The 23,293-nt window shown below is 36.9% G+C and overlaps 1 protein-coding gene across 10 annotated transcripts in view; it reads left to right on the plus strand.

The window, feature by feature from the left end:
* Positions 1 to 22,638, plus strand: part of WDSUB1 (WD repeat, sterile alpha motif and U-box domain containing 1) — a 76,282-nt gene extending 53,644 nt beyond the window's left edge. For 8 of the 10 annotated variants that reach the window (XM_067741830.1, XM_067741824.1, XM_067741829.1 and 5 more), the window contains one exon: positions 22,460 to 22,638. In XM_067741830.1, coding sequence (XP_067597931.1) covers positions 22,460 to 22,617 — 158 coding nt within the window. In that variant the 3' untranslated portion in view covers positions 22,618 to 22,638. Of the gene's footprint in view, positions 1 to 7,231; positions 7,330 to 16,842; positions 16,935 to 22,459 lie in introns of all 10 variants that reach the window. The other 2 variants (XR_010944433.1, XM_067741828.1) reach the window with 2 other exon arrangements.
* Positions 22,639 to 23,293: the final 655 nt, after the last annotated feature.

A 23,293-nucleotide genomic window follows, 5' to 3' on the forward strand; every position in this document is an offset into this window, starting at 1 on the left:
TTTCTCATTGTAATTCTGATTTGCATTTTCCTAATGATTTGTGATGTTGAGCACCTTTTCATATGCTTGTTGGCCATTTGTACATCTTCTTTGGAGAAATGTCTATTCAAGACCTTTGCACATTTAAAAAATGAGGTTGTTTATTTTTTTTTGTTGAGCCCTAGGAATGCTTTATATGTTTTAGGTATTAACTTACCATATATATGGTTTGCAGATATTTCTCTGTAGGTTGCCTTTCCACTCTGTTGATTGTTTCCTTTGCTGCGGAGAAGTTTTTAAGTTTGATGTACAGTCAGCCCTCTGTATACACAGCTTCCCCCCAAATTCCAGAAAGTTTCAAAAAGCAAATCTTGAATTTTCTGCACGCTGACATCTATTTAAATAGTATTTACATTCTACTGGGTATTATAAGTAATCTAGAGATGATTTAAAGTATATGGGAGGGGAGATTGGTTCAAGATGGTGGAGTAGAAGGGTGTGTGCTCACTCCCTCTTATGACAGCACTGGAATCACAACTAACTGCTGAACAGTAATCGACAGGAAGACACCGGAACTCACCAAAAAAGATACATCACATCCAAAGACAAAGGAGAAGCTTCAATGAGACGGTAGGAGGGGCTCAATCACAATAAATTCAAATCCCATAACCGCTGGGTAGGTGACTCAAAAACTGGAGAACAGTTATACCACAGAGGTCCATCCACTGGAGTGAAGGTTCTGAGCCCCATGTCAGGCTTCCCAACTGGGGGTCTGGCACAGGAGGAGGAATTCCCAGAGAATCAGACTTTGAAGGCTAGCGGGATTTGATTGCAGGACTTTGACAGGACTGGGGGAAACAGAGACTTCACTCTTGAAGGGCACACACAGGGTAGTGTGCATATCGGGACCCAGGTGGAAGGAGCAGTGACCCCATAGGAGACTAAGCCAGGCCTGCATGCTGTTGTTGGAGGGTCCCTTGCAGAGGCAGGGGGTGGCTGTGGCCCACTGCAGGGACAAGGACACTGGCAGCGGAAGTTCTGGGAAGTACTCCATTAGCCCCACCAAAGAGCCCATAGCCTCCAGTGCTGGGTTGCCTCAGGCCAAACAACCAACAGGGGGGGAACTCAGCCCCACCCATCAGCAGACAAGCAGATTAAAGTTTTACTGAGCTTTGCCCACCAGAGCAACACCCAACTATACCCACCACCAGTCCGTCCCATCAGGAAGCTTACACAAGCCTCTTAGATAGCCTCATCCAACAGAGGGCAGACAGAAGAAGCAAGAACTACAACAATCCTGCAGTCTGTGGAACGAAATCCCCTTTCACAGAAAGATAGACAAAATGAAAAGGCAGAGGACTATGTACCAGATGAAGGAACAACATAAAACCCCAGAAGAACAACTAAATGAAGTGGAGATAGGCAACCTTCCAGAAAAAGAATTAAGAATAATGATAGTGAAGATCCAGGACCTCGGAAAAAGAATGGAGGCAAAGATCAAGAAGATGTAAGAAATATTTAACAAAGACCTAGAAGAATTGAAGAATAAACTCCTAGAAAAGTTAAAGAACAAACAAACAGAGATGAACAATACAATAACTGAAATGAAAAATACACTAGAAGGAATCAATAGCAGAATAACTGAGGCAGAAGAACGGATAAGTGACCTGGAAGACAGAATGGTGGGATTCACTGCTGTGGAACATAATAAAGAAAAAAGAATGAAAAGAAATCAACACAGCCAAAGAGATCTCTGGGATATTAAACGCACCAACATTTGCATTATAGGGGTGCCAGAAGGAGAAGAGAGAGAGAAACGACCTGAGAAAAGATTTGAAGAGATTATAGTTGAAAACCTCCCTAACATGGAAAAGGAAATAGCCACCCAAGTCCAGGAAGCACAGAGAGTCCCAGGCAGCATAAACCCAAGGAGAAACACACTGAGACACATAGTAATCAAACTGACAAAAAATAAAGAAAAATTATTAAAAGCAACAAGGGAAAAACGACAAGTAACATGCAAGGGAACTCTAAGGTTAACAGCTGATTTCTCAGCAGAAACTCTACAAGCCAGAAGGGAGTGACACGATATATTTAAAGTGATGAAAGGGAACAACCTACAACCAAGATTACTCTACCTGGCAAGGATCTCATTCAGATTCGATGGAGAAATCAAAACCTTTACAGACAAGGAAAAGCTAAGAGAATTCAGCACCACCAAACCAGCTCTACAACAAATGCTAAAGGAACTTCTGGAAACACAAGAGAAGAAAAGAATCTAGGAAAACAAACCCAAAACTGTTAAGAAAATGGTGATAGGAACATATGTATTGATAATTACTTTAAACGTGAATGGATTAAATGCTCCAACCGAAAGACACAGGCTTGCTGAATGGATACAAAAACAAGACCCATATATATGCTGTCTACAAGAGACCTACTTCAGACCTAGGGACACATATAGACTGAAAGTGAGGGGATGGAAAAATATATTCCATGCAAATGGAAATCAAGAGAAAGCTGGAGTAGCAATACTCGTATCAGATAAAATAGGCTTTAAAGATGTTACAAGAGACAAGGAAGGACACTACATAATGATCAAGGGATCAATCCAAGAAGAAGATATAACAATTATAAATATATATGCACCCAACATAAGAGCACCTCAGTGCATAAGGCAGGTGCTAACAGCTATCAAGGAGGAAATCTACAGTAACACAATACTAGTGGGGGACTTTAACACCTCACTTACAGCAATGGACAGATCATCCAGCCATAAAATTAATAAGGGAACCCTAAATTTAAATGACACAACAGACCAGATAGATTTAATTGATATATATAGGACATTCCATCCAAAAACAGCAGATTACACTTTCTTCTCAAGTGCACACAGAACATTCTCCAGGATAGATCACATCTTGGGTCAAAAATCAAGCCACAGTAAATTTAAGAAAATTGAAATCATATCAAGCATCTTTTCCGACCACAACGCTATGAGATTAGAATTCAATTACGGGGGGAAAAAACGTAAAAAACACAAACACATGGAGGCTAAACAATACGTTACTAAATAACCAAGTAATCACTGAAGAAATCAAAGAGGAAATCAGAAAATACCTAGAGATAAATGACAACAGAAACACGATGATCCAAAGCCTATGGGATGCAGCAAAAGCAGTTCTAAGAAGCAAGTGTATAGCAATACAAGCTTACCTCAAGAAACAAGAAAAATCTCAAATAAACAATCTAACCTTACACTGAAAGGAACTAGAGAAAGAACAAACAAAACCTAAAGTTAGTAGAAGGAAAAAATCATAAAGATCAGAGCAGAAATAAATGAAGTAGAAACAAAGAATAGCAATGATCAGTAAAACTAAAAGTTGGTTCTTTGAGAAGATAAACAAAATTGATAAAGCATTAGCCAGACTCATCAAGAAAAAGAGAGAGAGGACTCAATAAAATTAGAAATGAAAAAGGAGAAGTTAGATACCACAGAAATACAAAAGATCCTAAGAGACTAGTACAAGCAACTCTATGCCAATAAAATGGACAACCTGGAAGAAATGGACAAATTCTTAGAAAGGTATAACCTTCCAAGACTGAACCAGGAAGAAATAGAAAATATGAACAGACCAATCACAAGTAATGAAATTGAAACTGTGACTAAAAATCTTCCAACAAACAAAAGTCCAGCACCAGATGGCTTCACAGGTGTATTCTATCAAACATTTAGAGAAGACCTAACACCCATCCTTCTCAAACTTTTCCAAAAAATTGCAGAGGAAGGAACATTCCAAAACTCATTCTATGAGGCCACCATCACCCTGATACCAAAACGAGACAAAGATACTACAAAAAAAGAAAATTACAGACCAACATCACTGATGAATATAGAATCAAAAATCCTCAACAAAATACTAGGAAACAAAATTCAATACCACATTAAAAGGATCATATACCATGATCAAGTGGGATTTATCCCAGGGATGCAAGGATTTTTCAGTATATGCAAATCAATCAGTGTGATACACTATATTAACAAATTGAGGAGTAAAAATCATATGGTCATCTCAATAGATGCAGGAAAAGCTTTTGACAAAATTAAACACCATTTATGATAAAACTCTCCAGAAAGTGGCCATAGAGGGAACCTACCTCAACATAATAAAGGCCATATATGACAAACCCACAGTAAATATCATTCTCAATGGTGAAAAACTGAAAGCATTTCCTCTAAAATCAGGAACAAGACAAGGATGTCCACTCTCGCCACTATTATTCAACATAGTTTTGGAAGGCCTAGCCATGGCAATAAGAGAAGAAAAAGAATGAAATGAATACAAATTGGAAAAGAAGAAGTAAAACTGTCACTGTTTGCCAATGACATGATACTATACATAGAGAATGGTAACGATGCCACTAGAAAACTACTAGAGCTAATTAATGAATTTGGTAAAGTTGCAGGATACAAAAGTAATATACAGTAATCTCTTGCATTCCTATACACTAACAACAAAAGATCAGAAAGAGAAATTAAACAGTCCTGTTCACCACTGCAACAAAAAGAATAAAATACCTGGGAGTAAACCTACCTACGGAGGTAAAAGACCTGCACTCAGAAAACTATGAAACACTGATGAAATATATCAAAGATGACACAAACAGATGGAGTGATATACTGTGTTCTTGGATTGGAAGAATCAATATTGTGAAAATGACTATACTACCCAGAGACATCTACAGATTCAGTGCAATCCCTATCAAATTACCAATGGCATTTTTTTACAAAACTAGATCAAAAAATCTTAAAAATCTGTATGGAGACACAAAAGACCCCGAATAGCCAAAGCAATCTTGAGGGAAGAAAACAGAGCTGGTGGAATCAGACTGCTGACTTCAGACTATACTACAAAGCTACAGTATTCAAGACAGTATGGTACTGGCAGAAAAACAGAAATACAGATCAATGGAACAGGATAGAAAGCCCTAGATTAATGGAAATAAAAACAAAAATAAATGGAACCTAATGAAACTTAAAAGCTTTTGCATGGCAAAGGAACCTATAAAGAAGACGAAAAGGCAACCCTCAGAATGGGAGAAAATATTTGCAAATGAGTCAAAGGACAAAGGATTAATCTCCAAAATATATAAACAGCTCATGCAGCTCAATATTAAAAAAACAAACAACCCAATGAAAAGCACAGAATACCTAAATAGGCATTTCTCCAAAGAAGACATACAGATGGCTAAGAGGCACATGAAAAGCTGCTCAACATCACTAATTATTAGAGAAATGCAAATCAAAACTACAATGAGGTATCACCTCACACCAGTCAGAATGGCCGTCATCAGAAAATCTGCAAACTACAAAGGTTGGAGAGGGTGTGGAGAAAAGGGAACCCCCTTGCACTGTTGGTGGGAATGTAAATTGATACAGCCACTGTGGAGAACAGTATGGAGGTTCCTTAAAAAAACTAAAATTACCATATGACCCAGCAATCCCACTACTGGGCATATACCCAGAAAAAACCGTAATTCAGAAAGACCCATGCAGGGCTTCCCTGGTGGCGCAGTGGTTGAGAATCCGCCTGCCGATGCAGGGGACACGGGTTCGTGCCCCAGTCCAGGAGGATCCCACATGCCACGGAGCGGCTAGGCCCGTGAGCCATGGCCGCTGGGCCTGCGTGTCCAGAGCCTGTGCTCTGCAAAGGGAGAGGCCACAACAGTGAGAGGCCCGTGTACCACAAAAAAAAAAAAAAAAAAAGACACATGCACCCCAATGTTCATTGCAGCACTGTTTACAATAGCCAGGTTATGGAAGCAATCTAAATGCCCATCTACAAGAAGGTGTGGGACATGTATAGAATGGAATATTACTCATCCATAAAAGGGAATGAAATTGGGTCATTCGTAGAGACGTGGATGGACCTAGAGATTATCATACAGGGTGAAGTAAGTAAGAAAGAGAAAAACAAATATCGTATGTTAACGCATATATGTGGAATCAAGAAAAATGGTACAGATGAACCTGTTTGCAAGGCAGAAATAAAGACACAGATGTAGAGAACAAACATATGGACACCAAGGGGGGAAGCAGAGTGAGTGGTGGTGGGATGAATTGGGAGATTGGGATTGACGTATGTACAGTAGTATGTGTAAAATAGATATTAAGAACTGGCTGTATTAAATAAAGTCAAATAAAATTCAAAAAAAAAGTATATGGGAGTATGTGCATAGGTTACATGCAAGTACTATGCCATTTTACGTAAGGGACTTTTGCACCTGTGGATTTTGGTATCCACAGGGGGTCCTTTAACCAAACCACTTTGGATACTAGGGACGACTTCAGTCCCATTTGTCTGTTTTTGCTTTTGTTGCCTGTGCCTTTGGTGTCCTAGCCAAGAAAGCATTGCCAAACTCAATGAATATTCTCTTCAACAAGTGTTGCTGGGAAAACTAGATATCCACATATGGAAGAATGAAGTTGGATCCTTACTTTAACCATATACAAAAATGAATTCAGATGGATTAAAGAACTAAGTATAAGAGTTGAAACTATAGGGCTTCCCTGGTGGCGCAGTGGTTGAGAGTCCGCCTGCTGATGCAGGGGACACTGGTTCGTGCCCCGGTCTGGGAAGATCCCACATGCCGTGGAGCGGCTAGGCCCATGAGCCATGGCCACTGGGCCTGCGCATCTGGAGCCTGTGCTCCACAACAGGAGAGGCCACAACAGTGAGAGGCCCGCGTACCGCAAAAAAAAAAAGAGTTGAAACTATAAACCTCCAAGAAGAAAGCATAGGGGAAAGCTTCATGACGTGGAAAAATGTGTAGTCTTTCCCCATTGTGTAATGTTGGCACCCTTGTTGAAGATCATTTGACCATATATGTGAGTGTTCATTTCTGAGCTCTCTATTCTGTTCCATTGGTCTGTATGTCTGTCTTTATGCCAGTACCACACTATTTTGATTATTGTAGCTTTGTAGTATGTTTTGAAATAAGAAAGCATGAAGCTTCTAGCTTTGTTCTTTCTCAGGGTTGTTTTGACTCTTCAGGGTCCCTTGAGATTCCATATGAATTTTAGGATAGATTTTTCTATTTTTGCAAAAAATGCAGTTGGGATTTTGATAGAGATTGCATTGATTCTGTAGATCACTTTGGGTAGTATGGAGTATTTAACATTATTAACTCTTCCAACCCGTGAATACAGGATGTCTTTCCATTTGTTTGTGTCTTCTTTTATTTCTTTCAGCATGTTTTGTAGTTTGCAGTATAAAAGCTTACAAGGATTTTGCTTGGGATAGTGTTTAATCTGTAGATCCCTTTGGTATTGACAACTCCAATTCACAGGTATGATATAGCTCTCCTTTTATTTAGGTGTTGTTTTAAAATTTAAACTGAGTTTATTTTATTTATTTTTGGCTGCGTTGGGTCTCCATTGCTGTGTGCAGGCTTTCTCTATTTGTGGTGAGCAAGGGCTACTCTTCATTGTGGTGCGCAGGCTTCTCATTGCAGTAGCTTCTCTTGTTGCGGAGCATGGGCTCTAGGTGCACGGGCCTCAGCCGTTGTGGTGCACAGCCTTAGTTGTTCCGCAGCATGTGGGATCTTCCTGGACCAGGGCTCGAACCTGTGTCCCCTGCACTGGCAGGTGGATTCTTAACCACTGCACCACCAGGGAAGCTCTATTTAGGTCTTCTTAATGTTTGCTGAACAGTGTTTGTGTTTCGGTCTATAGGTTTTGCACATATTTTGCCAACATTATCCTTAGGTATTTCATTTTTTATAACAAATTTGTAAATACAACTTTTCAAACTTTCGATTTCCAGTTCTTAATTGCCTGATATTTCACACTGGATTTTATAGATTTACTTTATTTTTTGACTTGCTTAGTTTATTAGTAACAAGAGCTTTTAAAATAGATCCTTTGACTTTCTAAAGTAAAAAAAAAAATTCATTTTATTTTTTAGATTCCACATGTAAGTGATAATATACAGTATTTATTTTTCTCTGACTTATTTCATTAAGCATAATACTCTCCAGGTCCATCCATGTTGCTGTAAATGGCAAAATTTCATTCTTTTTTATAGCAGACTAGTATTCCATTATATATACATACCACATCTTCTTTATCCCTTCATCCATTGATGGACACTTATATTGCTTTCATATCTTGGCTGTTGTAAAGAATGCTACTATAAACATGTATCTTTTTGAATTACTCTTTTCATTTTCTTCGGATATATACCCAACAGTGGAACCGCTGGATCATATGTAGTTCTGTTTTTAGGTTTTTGAGGAACCTCCATCTTGTTTTCCACAGTGGCTGCACCAGTTTACATTCCCACCAACAGTATACTGGAGTTCCCTTTCTCCACATGCTCACAACATTTGTTATTTGTTGTCTTTTTGATGATAGCCATTCTCACAGCTGTAAGGCTATATCTTATTGTAGTTTTAATTTGCGTTTCTCTGATGATTAGCAATGTTGGGAATTTTTTCGTGTGCCTGTTGGCCATCTGTATGTCTTCTTTGGAAAAATGTCTATTCAGGTCTCCTGCACATTTTAAAATCAGGTTCTTTGTTGATATTGAGATGTATGAGTTGTTTATATATTTTAGATATTAACCCCTTATCAGTTGTATCATTTGCAAATACTTTCTCCCATTCAGTAGGTTTTCTTTTTGTTTTATTGCTGGTTTCCTTTGCTGTACAAAAGCTTTTAATTAGGTCCCATTTGTTTAGTTTTGCTTTTGTTTTCTTTGCCTTAGGAGAAAGATCCAAAAAAATATTGCTACAATTTATGCAAAGAATGTTCTGCCTGTTTTCTTCTAGGAGTTTTATGGTGTCAGGTCTTACATATAGGTCTTTAAACCATTTTGAGTTTATTTTTGTATATGGCATGAGAAAATGTTCTATTTCCATTCTTACACATGTAGCTGTCCAGTTTTTCCAGCACTACTTATTGAAGAGACTGTCCTTATTGTATTTTCTTGCCTCCTTTGTCATAGATTAATTGACTGTGAGTGTATGGGTTTATTTCAGGGCTCTCTATTCTGTTGCATTGATCTATGTGTCTGTTTTTCTGCCAGTACCATACTGTATTGATGACTGTAGCTTTGTAGTATAGTCTGAAGTCAGGGGGCATGATACCTCCAGCTCTGTTCTTTCTCAAAATTGCTTTAGGAATTTGGGGTCTTTTGTGTAAATCTATAGATTGCTTTGCGTAGTATGGACATTTTAACAATATTAATTCTTCCAACCCAAGAGCACTGGATATCTTTCCATTTCTCTGTATCATCTTCATTTCCCTTCATCAGTGTTTTATAGTTTTCACAGTGTAGGTCTTTCATTTCCTTGGTGAAGTTTTTTCCTAGCTATTTAGTTATTTTTAATGCAACTTTAAATGGGATTGCTTTCTCTGATAGCTCGTTATTAATGTATAGAAAAGCAACAGATTTCTGTATATTAACCCTGTATCCTGCACCTTTACTGAATTTATTCTAATACTTTGGTGGAGATTTTAGGGTTTTCTATATATAGTATCATGTCATCTGGAAATGTGACAGTTTTACTTCTTCCCTTCCAATTTGGATGCCTTTTCTTTTTCTTATCTGATTGCTGTGGCTAGGCCTTTTTTTTTTTTCTTTTTTTTTCGGCTGTGCTGGGTCTTCGTTTCTGTGCGTGGGCTTTCTCTAGTTGCAGTGCGTGGGCCTCTCACTGTCACGGCCTCTCGTTGCGGAGCACGAGCTCCAGACGCTCAGGCTCAGTAGTTGTGGCTCACGGGCCTAGTTGCTCCACAGCATGTGGGATCTTCCCAGACCAGGGCTTGAACCCGTGTCTGCTGCATTGGCAGGCAGATTCTCAACTAGTGCACCACCAGGGAAGCCCCATGTGGCTAGGACTTTTAATACTACGTTAAAGAGATGTGGCAAGGGCTTCCCTGGTGGCGCAGTGGGTGGGAGTCCACCTGCCGATGCAGGGGACACGGGTTTGTGCCCCGGTCCGGGAAGATCCCACATGCCACAGAGTGGCTGGGCCCGTGAGCCATGGCCGCTGAGCCTGCACGTCCGGAGCCTGTGCTCCGCAACGGGAGAGGCCACAACAGTGAGAGGCCCGCATACCGCCAAAAAAAAAAAAAAAAAAAAAAAGATGTGGCAAGAGTGGGTATCCTTGTCTTATTTCTGATTTTAGAGGAAAGGCTTTCAGTTTTTCACCATTTAGTATGATGTTAGCTGTGGGTTTTTCATAATGGACTTTATTATGTTGAGGTATGTTTCCTCTATACACAAGTGATTTTTATATGTTGATTTTCTATCCTGCAGCTTTGCTGAATTTATTTTTTGTGTGGAATCTGAATTATCCTCTTTACATATTGCTGGATTTGATGTGCTAATACTTCCAGTATTTTTATATATGTGTTCATAAGGGGATATTGGTTGTACTTTTCTTGTAATGTCTGACATGGTATGAAAGTAATTCTGGCCTCATAAATGATTGCTAAGTGTTTCCTCTCCATTTTCTGAGTTTGTACGGTATTGCTATTGTTTTTTCCTTAAATGTTTGTTAGAACTTACCAGTGACGTCATCTAGGCCTGAAGTTTTTTGTAGGAGAGTTCTTAACCACAAATTCAATTATGAATTCAAATCCAGGTTTAATAGGTTAGTTCACAAAATTGAATTTGTGACTGTTCTCTGTTGGAGGTTTGCATTTTTTATCATCTTAAAATACCCTTGTTGGTATCATTTAATGTATTTTGTCTTGAATTTTGTCTCATACATTTCAGTCTTGGCTCTCTTGTTTTTTTTTAATAGCTGCATGGTATATTTCTTTCATTTTATGTATTTTTAAAATAAACGTAAGTATACATATTGAATTTTCACATAATCAAGTCAAGAAGGGTAGTCAATATTGTGACTTAACATTAATCAGAAGCACTTTATTTTTCAAGTGTATATATATATTTAATTTTACTGAAGTACTGTTGATTTTCAGTGTTAATTTCTGCTGTGCAGCAAAGTGATTCAGTTATACACATATATACTTTTTCATGTTCTTTTCCATTACGGTTTATCAAAGGATATTGAATATAGTTCCCTGTGCTAGACAGTAGGACTTTGTTGTTTATCCATCCTATATATAATAGTTTGCATCTGCTAATCCCAAACTGCCCAACCTTCCCTCTCCCTTGGCAACCACAAGTCTGTTCTCTATATCTGTAAGTCTATTTTTGTTTTGTAGATATGTTTGTGTCGTATTTTAGATTCCACATAAAAGTGATATGGTATTTGTCTTTCTGACTTCACTTAGTATGATAATCTCTAGGTCCATCCATGTTGCTGCAAATGGCATTATTTCATTCTTTTTTATGGGTGAGTAGTATTCCATTTTACCATATCTTCTTTATTCATTCATCTGTCAGTGGGTATTTAGGTTGTTTCCATGTCTTTGACTATTGTAAATGGTGTTGCTATAAACATTGGGGTGCATGTATCTTTTTGAATTATGGTTTTCTCTGGGTATATGCCCAGTAGTGGGATTGCTGGATCATATGGTAATTCTATTTTTAGTTTTTTAAGGAACCTCCATACTGTTCTCCATAGTGGCTGTATCGATTTACATTCCCACCAACAGTGCAAGAGGGTTCCCTTTTCTCCACACCCTCTCCAGCATTTGTTGTTTATAGATTTTCTGATGACCATTCTAACTGGTGTGAGGTGATACCTCATTGTAGTTTTGATTTGCATTTCTCTAATAATTAGTGATGTTGAGCAGCTTTTCATATGCCTCTTGGCCATCTTTATGTCTTATTTGGAGAAATGTCTATTTAGGTCTAATGCCCATTTTTCAGTTGGGTTGTTTGTTTTTTGTTGAGTTGTATGAACTCTTTGTATATTTTGGAAATTAAGCCCATATTGGTTGCATCATTTGCAAATATTTTCTCCCAGTCCATAGGTTGTCTTTTTGTTTATGGTTTCCTTTGCTGAGAAGCACATTTTTATCTAAATTGAAACAGAGAGTGTCTCTTTTGGGTCTAGCTTCTTTAAGTATCATGTTTGTGTGATTTGTTCGTGCTGTTGCACAAAGCAGTAATTGTTCATTCTCGTGTCAGTATACAGTTTATTTATCCATTCTACTATTGATAGTCATTGCTGGCTATCGTAAACATGCTGCCATGAACCTTTGATCATTTTTTGTGTGTATGAATGTACAAATGCATTTCTGTTGGGTGTATTCCTAGGAATGGATATACGTAGTTACCCGGAGTGGTTGAATCAGTTTATGCTTCCACCAGCAGCGGGTGAGAGTTCTAGTTGCTCCATAGCCTTCTGTACATTTAGTATTGCCTTTGTTTTTCATTTAAACCTTTGTGGTGCCACCCGTTCATTTTTAAATTTTATTTTATTGAAACAATTGTAGATTCACACTCTGTTCTGTAAGAAATGAGAGATTCCTTGCACTTTTCCCAGTTCCCTCACTGGTAGCATTTTGCAGATGATACTGTACTATTACAACTAGGGTATTAACATTGATGCGATCCACAAATCTTATATTTAGATTTCCCCAGATGTGTATTAAGTTGTATACAGTTTTGCCCCTTTTGGAAGTTTGAGTATCAACCACTATTGAAGACAAAACCCACAAGGACCGCTCCTGTTGCCTTCTTATAACTATATCCATCATCTGCCTGCTCTCTTCCCACCTCCACCCCAGTGTGTCCTCTGTTTCTAAAATTTTGTCATTTCAAAATTGTTATATAGATGGGCTCATACAGTATATAACCTTTTGGGATTAGCTTTTTTCATTTAGCATAATTCCCAGCTAGTCACCATCCATTTATTTTTAGCCTTCCTGTGTTTGTTTTAGAAGTGTTCCCTGTGGAAAACATACAGTTGAATTAAATTTTAAAAATTCAGTCTTATCTTTAATAGAACAGAACCAGTTTCTTTTGCTTTCTTCTACTTCCCTTTTCCCCCTTCTTTCCTGAATTGATCACATGTCCTTTTTGGCTTTTTTCTTCCCCATGGTGTTTTGGAAGCCTTATATCTTAAATCTGTTGAATTAACTGTCTCAGAAAAAAATTTCTGAGACTTGTTTCTGCCTATATTTCAGCATTCTTACACAGTATTTTTTTATCTATCCTTTTAAATTATGACTGCAGCATGTGCTTGGTGAAAAACACTTCAGCAACACAGAAATAAATATTTTGAAAATGTGGAGACTCTTCCATACTCTGGTATATCCTTCCAGGTATTTTTCTAGCCACTTATAATTTTGTTCTATAACGAATAAGATGATACATTAAAAATTTTTTATTTAATATATATCAGATAGTATTCCCTTGTTAGTATATTCAGAACTACTTCATTCTCAACTGTAGGACAGTATTTTATGGTATGGATGTTCCATATATTAACTCTTACTCTGTTAAGACATTTTGCCAAGTAATTCTGCAGAAAAAAATCCAGTCATATAGTATATACAGGTATACTTGTTGAACTATTTCTGTTGGATAAATTCTCAATACTGATAGGCACTGCCATATTTAATTTTTTTGTTTTAATTATGCTCAGCTTTATTTTTAAATATTAGCATGTGCAATTTTTGTCCATTTTGACCTCCAGATAAATTTTAGAATCATTTTATGCTACAAAAGAAAATCTCATTGACGTTTTGATTAGAATGACAGAAAAATCTAAAAACGAAATGTTAATTTTGGGGTGGAGCGAGTAGGAATGACAACTTTCACTAGTCAAGCTTTCCATCTCTTCTGAATATTTAAATATGTTAATTTTTAGAAAAATAAGTGTTCACATTTATAACTCATCATTCTAAATTGTATAAACCTAATAAACCTTATCTGAGCACGCTGATTTTTCTCTAAAGCCTTCACAGTGTTACCAAACCCAGGTCTGGCTGCTTGCTGCTTGAAAGCCAATTCTCGAGAGACAAGTGTTGGTAGGAAAGGAAAGGTTGCTTTATTTTGGAGGCTGGCAACTGGCGGGGAGGGCAGATGCCAGTCCAAAGCCTGACTCCCCCTGCCGACAATTAGGGGGCAAGAGTGTATATAGACAGAGGGAGGGGGCTACATGCAGAAACAATACAGTCAGCTCTGACAGTCATCTTGAAATTGGTCATCGGTGGCCTTACCAGCGTCATCTTGATCGTTTTAGGTACAGTTAATCTTCAGTTCCAAGTTCAGTTTCCATTTCTTTGAGGCCAGTTCTTGTGGCAGCTTATGTCATGACTAGAGCCTGGTCATCATGTAGATAACTTCTTCCACCTGGTGGAGGTTTCAGTATTTATAAGACAGCTCACAGGATATGGCTCAGAATATTATCTGTAGCCCTTAAGGAGGAACTAAAGGTCCTTGACTATGCTTAATGACTAAACTATTATTATTTGATCTCCTTTGACTGTTTTCCTTTGTTTCTGCACTCCGATTAAACTTATTCTTTGGCTAAAGTTTTTCCACAGACAAAAGGCAGGCTGAGTACATGGTTGGGGGCGGGGGGCAAGGACCATAGGGTCCTGCTCCGTTTCAACGGTGATTTATCTCAATTATTTATAGAGAATACATTCTTTAGCATCTGTTGTTTCAGTGCAAGTATAATGTCAGTTTCTGATTTTTTGTTTCAGTTTGATATGTATTTTTATTTCTCTTGTTCAGGGTACACTGCTTCTTGAATGAATTCTGTGCCTTTTATCAGTTCTGGAAAACTTTGCTATTCTCATTCTGTACACCTTCTCCAGCTTGCCTACCAGTCATCTCTTCTGCATTGTGTTAATGCTATACCGTTGAGATTGTCTTTCAACATTTCAGTATTTGTCATTTCTGGAAATCTGATTTAGCATGTAGATTAAGGCGCATAGACTGCTTGGGTTGAAATCCCAGCTGTGTCTTTCCATACTTGTATGATCTTGGAAAGTTATTCAGGCCATGCATGAATTTCTTCATAAAGTTGTACAGATTAAATAATACAGGTAACAGTGCCCTGGAACAGCCTAATGATACACAATTAGCTGTATAAGTATTAAATATTTCTTTTTCATAGTACATTGTTTTAGATTCATTCCCATTTTAGGAATACTCACTGGTTGTTTCTAGTATCAGTTTCTGAGGTTTGTGTGATCTAATCCTTCTCTTTGTTTCTGCATGCTTGTCTTCAGTCAAGTGTTACCTGTGGAAGTTGAGTACAGGAAGAGGGCATATAGCTCCAAAGGAGTGTTGGGCTTGCTTTGTCTGTTTCTCAGGACAACAGGTGGGCAGCGGTGGGCTAAGAACTTGGACAACAGATGTATTAAAAATTCAGAGCCCAGGCCTGTGAGCTAATAATATTTTTCACTTGAACTTTTTTCACTAGAGCAAAGCCATTTGAACCTGTAAGTCAGCTATCCATGTTAGAAATGGTGACTAAAAGAAGCACCTTTTAAGTATAATCTAGTAAGAAATTTGGGGGTTTACTTAATCTTTATTACTAGAAATAGCAGTGTATGGAATGAATAAAGTAAGTGTCATTACTTTGGTATCTTATCACAACTTAATTATGTGAGTATATTCAATAATTATGAAGTAGGGCTTCCCTGGTGGTGCAGTGGTTGAGAGTCTGCCTGCCAATGCAGGGGACACGGGTTCGTGCCCCGGTCCGGGAAGATCCCACATGCTGCGGAGCGGCTGGGCCCATGAGCCATGGCCGCTGAGCCTGTGCGTCCGGAGCCTGTGCTCTGCAACGGGAGAGGCCACAACAGTGAGAGGCCCGCGTACTGCAAAAAATAATAATAATAATTATGAAGTAAAATTCTGTGAATAGAGCTTATTAAATATTGTTTATTTCCTAGAACTATCTGGTATAGCTCTTTTTTTTTCTTTCTGGTATAGCTCTTGATTTGTCAACTCAGTATCTTGGTTTATAGCAAGAGTCAGATGGTACTGTCTGGGCAAAAATAATTTTAAAAATTATTGAAAGCTTTAAAATCCTTAGGTCAATTTAAAAAATATGAAAACAAGCAAACTTAGTTAATACTGAATGTATGTGCACTATATATTTTCTTTTAAAAACTGTCAGTTTTTTCCCCTAGTGATACATGTTTGATTTCAAATAAGCTAACTCTAGTTATAGTAAACTTCAGGCATGAATTTCTAAAAGAAATCCAAATTTTCAGATGCAGTTATTTCTAGTTACAGTGTTTCATTGCTTTTTTAATTATACATGACAGACACACTGTCTGTGGGTGGGGAAGCAGTCCTTGCTTTGTACTGTAGCTCTGATAATACCTTTTAGTGCTTTGGGATGAACTTTGGTAGAACAGTTTGAAAGCTGACATATAAACAGCAATGCACTCAGAATTCCTACTTTCTCTGTTAAACAAATGTTTCAGGGAATGTATTTGACCCCAGTAGAAAACTGTTGATTATTCCAAAGAATCACTACTTTATAATATCATAGAAAGCTTATATTAAACTTTAGGATAAACTGTGACCAGTGTAACTGACTTTCTTATAGCAGGAAGCTTGTACCTCCATAGAGTGAATGGGTTGATATTTTATTCACTGCTACCACTCAAGAAACTGACAACCCACAGGCAGGGAAGGAAAAATTATTCATTTAAGGGAATTCAATTAAAGGTGATAAAATACTGTAAGATGATAATAGGCTCTAACAATGTAGATATCATAGAACTATTAAACATGGAGAGTAGAGAGTATGAAAAGTTGAATAAGCTCACTGATTATTAACTGAGTAAAAAGCCTATTTGAAGTTTAGACAGTGAGGGACAGAAAAAGACTACTAGCTAGTTTGAATATTACTTATATAGTAAGGAACCAATAGACACTAATACTATTGGTCTCATCTTTTTTAAAGGTATTAGTGTAAAGGTAAACCAGTAGATCAAAAATACAAACTTCCCTAAGTATCAAAATGGAAGAAACCAGCTCTACAGTGAAAGAATTTATGTAAGTAATCTATAAAGATATAAAAAGAATGACAGAACTGTATTACCAAACGTACTGATAATAAACAATTTGGCTTAACTCATCCCTAAAGAGATGAAAGATTTGAGGTTAGTTGACAAAGCACAATCTAACTTAAAGATTCAGAAAGGTTAGAAATAAAAGGATAGACAAAAATGAGACAGTTGCAACTAAAAATAAAGGAATTACATACTTGCCTGCAAGAGAATTCAGACCAAAAAAAAGTTAAAATGACACAGGATACTATATAATACTGAAGACCACGATTCTCAGTGAGGACAAACCATTACTAGCTATGCAGTCCCAAACACAGCAAAGACTTTCACAGAGCAGAAGCTACAGACAGTGTAAGGCAATGGAAGGAGAAATACAGCACAGTAATAGGCTTGATCATACCTGTCAGTCCAAAATAGGAAGTACACCTTCTTTTTGAATAGATCGCCAGAAATAACAAAAACACCATTGGGTCACCACAGTGGAATGTAACTAAGAAATTAATAACAAAAGTGGGCCCCTTTCACCTGGAGGGTTAAAAACATGCTGTTATCATATGTATCCAGCTTGGTGGCAAATGAATTAGCTGTCACTGAACTCACAATATTTCACACGCCCACCATTTTTCAGAGGCCAGTGTGATATGTAAGATTGCGGTTCATTATATATCAGCTTTGCATAAATAAAAATTGAGTATATTTTCCTACAGAAACTATTCTTACAACTCAATAGTAAGACAAATAACCCAACTGAAAAAACAGGTAAAGGATTTGAATAGACCTTTCTCCACAGACGATATACAAATGGCCAATAAACACTGGAAAAGGTGCTCAACATCATTAGGGAAGTGACAATCAAAACCACAGAGAGATACCACCTTCACACCCACTAGGATGACTAGAATCAAAAGGATGGAAGATGGCAAGGAGATGCAGAAATATTGCTAGTGGGAGTGGAAAATGGTGCAGCTGCTGTTGAAAACAGTTTGGCAATTCCTCAGAAAGTTCCATGTGACCACACAATTGTACTTCTAGATATTTATCCTAGAGAACTGAAAATATGTTCATACAAAAAGTTGTACTTGAATGTTCATAGCAGTCTTATTGATAATAGCCAAAAAGTGGTAATAACTCAAATGTCCCATCACTGGATGGACAAATTTAAAAATCTGGTATATCTACACAATGGAATATTAATCAGATATAAAAGGGAACAGATACTATACATGCTACATAGATGAACCTTGGAAACATTATGCTAAGTGAAAGAAGCCAGACAACAAAGGCCACATGTTGTATGGGTCTGTTTATAGGAAATGTCCAGAATAGGCAAATCCGTAGAGACAAAGTAGATTAGTGGTCACTGGAGGAGAGGAATGACTGCTAATAGGTTCAGAGTTTCTTTATGAAATGATGAAAATGTTCTGAAATTAGATAGTGGCGATGGTTGCACAACTCTGTAAATTATACTAAGAACCACTGAATTATATATTTTAAAGGGTGGCTTTTATGGTATGTGACTTATATCTCAAAAACAAAAGGTGGTACAGTATCTGCAGAAAGCATCTATGTTCGCTAGGACGCAGGGAACAAAGAGAATGAGTTGAGGTTATTAGAACCTCACGTGGGTCTCTCAGAACCAGAACTCAGGCTTCTAAGAAGGGGGAGCTACCCAGCTGGTGCTTCTTTCTCTAAAGGGGGAAGGGTAAGAGCTTTGGGCAGTACCTACAATGAAGCAAATATAAAAAAATTTGGAGAGTATAACCAGTTACCCCTGCCAGATAAAGGGCCATGACCAGGCACAACACTGATAGGAGCCTTCACCTTGTTTTTGTCTCCTTCTAGAGAAATCCTATTGCAGGACATAACAAGAAGCCAGCTGGCAAAGCAGAAATGTGGTTTACAGTATCCTGGCTCCCAGCATGCTGAGTCCTCAGCATTACATATGGATTTGGAGCTGAGGCACCATAGGTTAATAGGGCTAATCAGCATTTAGCAAGTTACATCAATGTGGAATCAATAGCCTTCGTGTGTGTGTGTGTGTGTGTGTGTGTGTAAACAAAAAGCAGTTAAAAGGTATGATGGAAGACAATTTACAAGAACAAAAACAAAACACTATAAAACATCCCTGTAAAGTCTACTTGGAAAAAAAATGGAAAGCATAGCACACTGATAGATAGGAAGACTCATCGCGAGCAAGATGTCACTATTAGGCTTTTTCCTAGAAATACAGAAGGTGATTATTAGGTTCCATTGCAAAGAACACACAACAAATAACCTAGATTATAAAAAACAAAGAGCCCTACCAGATATTAGAACATGTTATAAAGTGTCTATAAAGTATACAGTGTGAGATTGGCACATGAATAGACAGACTAATGGAAAATAATTCTTAAAAATCCAGAAATTGATCCAAGTACATTTGGAAATTTAGTGAATGATAAACATGAAATTTTAAATCAGTGGGAAAAATAAGGAATTTAAAAAAGGGGTATTCTGACAACTAAGTAGTCATATGGAAAAGGATAAAACTGGCTTCTGTCATACTACACATCTAAATTAATTCCAAATGAATTAGACATATAAAAAATGAAACCTTTACAAGTCCCAGAAGAAAATGTAGCTAAACTCCTTGATAACCTGGAAATAGGGATACTTCCTAACCTGGACTCAAAATCCAAAAGAAATAAGTATAAAAATTGAAAAATGTTCATATTCCATGGATGAAATAAACATTAAAAAAATTAATATCAATCCTTCTTAAACTCTTCCAAACAACAGAAGAGGAAGGAACACTTACAAACTCATTTTACAAGCCAGTATTACTCTTAAGAAAACCAGACGAGGACACCACAAGGAAAGAAAATTACAGGCCAATATCATTGATAACCATAGATGCAAAAATCCTCAACAAAATATCAGCAAACCAAATTCAACAACACATTAAAAGGATCATACACCATGGTCAGGTGGGGTTTATTCCATGGATGCAAGGATTATTCAGCATCTGTAAATCAATCAGTGTGATATATCACATTGACAAAATGAAGGATTAAAAATCATATGACCATCTCAATAGATGCAGAAGAGCATTTGCCAAAATTTAATATCCATGGATGATAAAAAGAACTGTAAATAAAGCAGGCATAGAGAGCATTACCTCAACATCATAAAGGCCATATATGACAGGCCCACAGCTCATATCATACTCGATGGTGCAAAGCTGAAATCTCTCCCTCCAAAGATCTGGAACAAGACAAGGATGCAGACTCTCACCACTTTCATTCAACATAGCATTGGAAGTCCTAGCCAGAGCATTTGGGCAAGAAAAAGAAAAGGCATCCAAATTGGAAAAGAAGTAAAACTTGTCTCTATTGCATATGATGTAATATATATAGAAAACCCTATAAAGCCCACCAAAGAACTATTATAACTAATCAAACAATTCGATAAAGTTGCAGGTTAACAAAAATTGATATATAAATATCACTTGTGTTTCTGTATACTAGTAACAAGCTAGTAGAAAGAGAAATTAAGAAAACAATCCCATTTGCAATTGCATCAAGAAGAATAAAATACCTAGGAATTTAACTCAGGAAGTAAGAGATCGGTACACTGAAAACTACAAGACATTAAGGTAATTGAAGAAGACACAAATAAATGGAAAGATATTCTGTGCTCATTGATAATATTGTTAAAATGTCCACACTACCCAAGCAATCTACAGATTTAATGCAATCTCTATCGAAATCGCAATGGCATTTTTCACAGAAAATAACAATCCTAAGATTTGTATGAAACCACAGAAGATTCCAACTAACCAAAGCAATCTGGAGAAAGAAAAGCAAAAATCATGTTGCACACCTGAAACTTTTGTCAGTTACATCTCAAAAATAAATCTTCTGAAATAAAGAACAATCTAATAGAAAAGTGAGCCAAAAATATGGTCAGTTTACAGGAAAATGAAAAGCAAATGGCTCAAACATACAAAGAAATGTTCTAGCTCCCTCATAATAAAATAAAACTACTTGATACACTATACCATTGCTCATGAGAGACTGGTAAAAACTCAGTTTGACAGCATATTCTCTTGGTTGGGCTCTGGGGAAGATTCAGGCACTCTAAATGCCATTGCTAGTGGGGAAAAAAGATGGTAGAATTCCTATGGAAGTACTAGCATTTCTAACAAAATTGTATACATTTTCTCTGATGCAGCAGTCCTACTGCTAGAATCTCCCCCCAAATGATAGCACTCACTGTTCACTGCAGCACTATTTGTAAAAAGGTATTGGAAATAACCCAGATGTCCATCAATACATCCATACAGGGGAGTACTGTGGGGGAATAAAAAAGCAATGTATAGTTAAGTAAAAAACCAACCAACCAGGTACAGAATAGTGTGGAGCATGCTAACTTTTATGTAAGAATGTATGTGCACTGTGTCTGTACACATACATTTGCTTATATTTTCAAAAGGAAAGGGTAAACAAACTAACATACATGGTTACCTATATGGGAAGGGAGAGAACGTGGGTTGGACAGAGAAACTCTTAATGTGACTTTTTATAGTTTTTACTTTGAAACCATTTAAATGTTAAAATACATCATGAAAAACAAACCAGTCTCTAAAAATTGGGAGGATAAAAAGGGAAGCAAATGGACCACATTATATGTCCAGTAACATAATCAGAAATTTTTTTTTCAAGTGATTGTCAAACACAGGATTTCAATTAGACAACCCTAGTGGATCTATCTTGGTGACAGAAGAAGCCAGAAAAAAATCTTTCACAGTCTTACATTAGTAATATATTGGCATTGTTAGTTTGAAACAGTTGTATGCATTGCAGATTAAAAGAAATAGGTTAATGTGTAAATGTAATTAGGAACTAAGATTTTAAGTTTAAGAGAAAGAGCTACAAGTATAAAAAAAGTAGTGAAGCAAAACCTCCAACCTTAACACATGCAAAAAAGTTTGTAAGAACATGGTATGAAAAACCTTAGCCAATGAATTTTTTTTTTTTTTTGCATAGTAAATCCCTTTACTGTCAAGTCCTTAGTGGGGTGAGCTCTATAATCTCTTGGTATCTGTTTCCCTGACTTTTCAACATGTCAGAAAGTTTTGCCTTGTCATCCCCAGAGCTTTTTGCTCCCATCTTTAGCCACATTAACTGACACATAGCTGACAGCACTAGCAGGGCACTGTAGCTTCACTACCACTTTCCTCTACCTGGCTCGTTTCCTTTCTTCCTTTGTGCTACATCTGAATTTTTGACAGTCCTTTTTTCAGTTTTTTGACACTGTTTGAGGTAATTTGTGCAATCTTAATGCATCTTAAATGGTAGAATTTAGGATGTTGTTGCAGAAATATTTGGGGAGCAGTGGTGCTAGACAAGACTACCACTTAAATTACAGTAAAGGCCTTGGCAATGGAGTTTTTGTACCCATTTTAGTAATCCTAACTTCCCTTTCCTACATTGCAAATAATTTGTGTATGTGGTTTTGTTTTGTTTTTAGATGGCTATTCATACGAAAAGGAAGCAATAGAAAATTGGATCAGCAAAAAGAAACGTACAAGTCCCATGACAAATCTTGTTCTTCCTTCAGTGGTACTTATACCAAATAGGACTCTGAAAATGGCCATTGATCGATGGCTGGAGACACATAAAAAATAAAAGTGTTCATTTTATATTGCATTATTTATATTTTCTGTGATTTCATTTGAATGATTTAAAGGTAGATACTAATCAGACATTATTAAAAGCAAAACAGAAGGAGAAAGGTAAACTTCTTAAACTTAGTTACCTATAAAAACTATTTACTGGCTATTTTCATTCTTTAAAACATAGGAACTAAGTAACACATATAACATCTTTTCTATTTTTACTATAAAAGCCTTTTTATACTAGTGAAAAAAAAGCTTAACCTGTAAAGAAGTAAAGTTTTACAACTTTAAATTTGCCATGCTCAAATTTATTCTTGTTATAGATCATATTCCATTATAACCAGAGATTGGAATAATCTAGAATGTAACAGATAAATCCTAGTTAATAACTGTTCATTTGATAACTCTTTGGAATCCTTCTAAAGAGAATTTTTAGCAAAACAATTGTAGATTTGTTTATGACTAAATTGAGAAAATCACTTTGACGTTTAATGAGCAATTTTGTTAGATTCTAAGTTTGCAAGGTAGTAATGATTTTCCCCCATTGTCCAAACCTAGGTACAAGTTAGATGGAATAAATTATCACAGATACATCAAGTTGACTTTGCTGAAACATATAAAGTGGCAAACTAGCCTCCCTTTACAATTTAGAATTCTTAAAAGTTCTCACATAATAGTTTAAGCTA

Source organism: Pseudorca crassidens, chromosome 6 (assembly GCF_039906515.1).
Source record: "Pseudorca crassidens isolate mPseCra1 chromosome 6, mPseCra1.hap1, whole genome shotgun sequence".
Lineage (NCBI taxonomy): Eukaryota > Metazoa > Chordata > Mammalia > Artiodactyla > Delphinidae > Pseudorca > Pseudorca crassidens.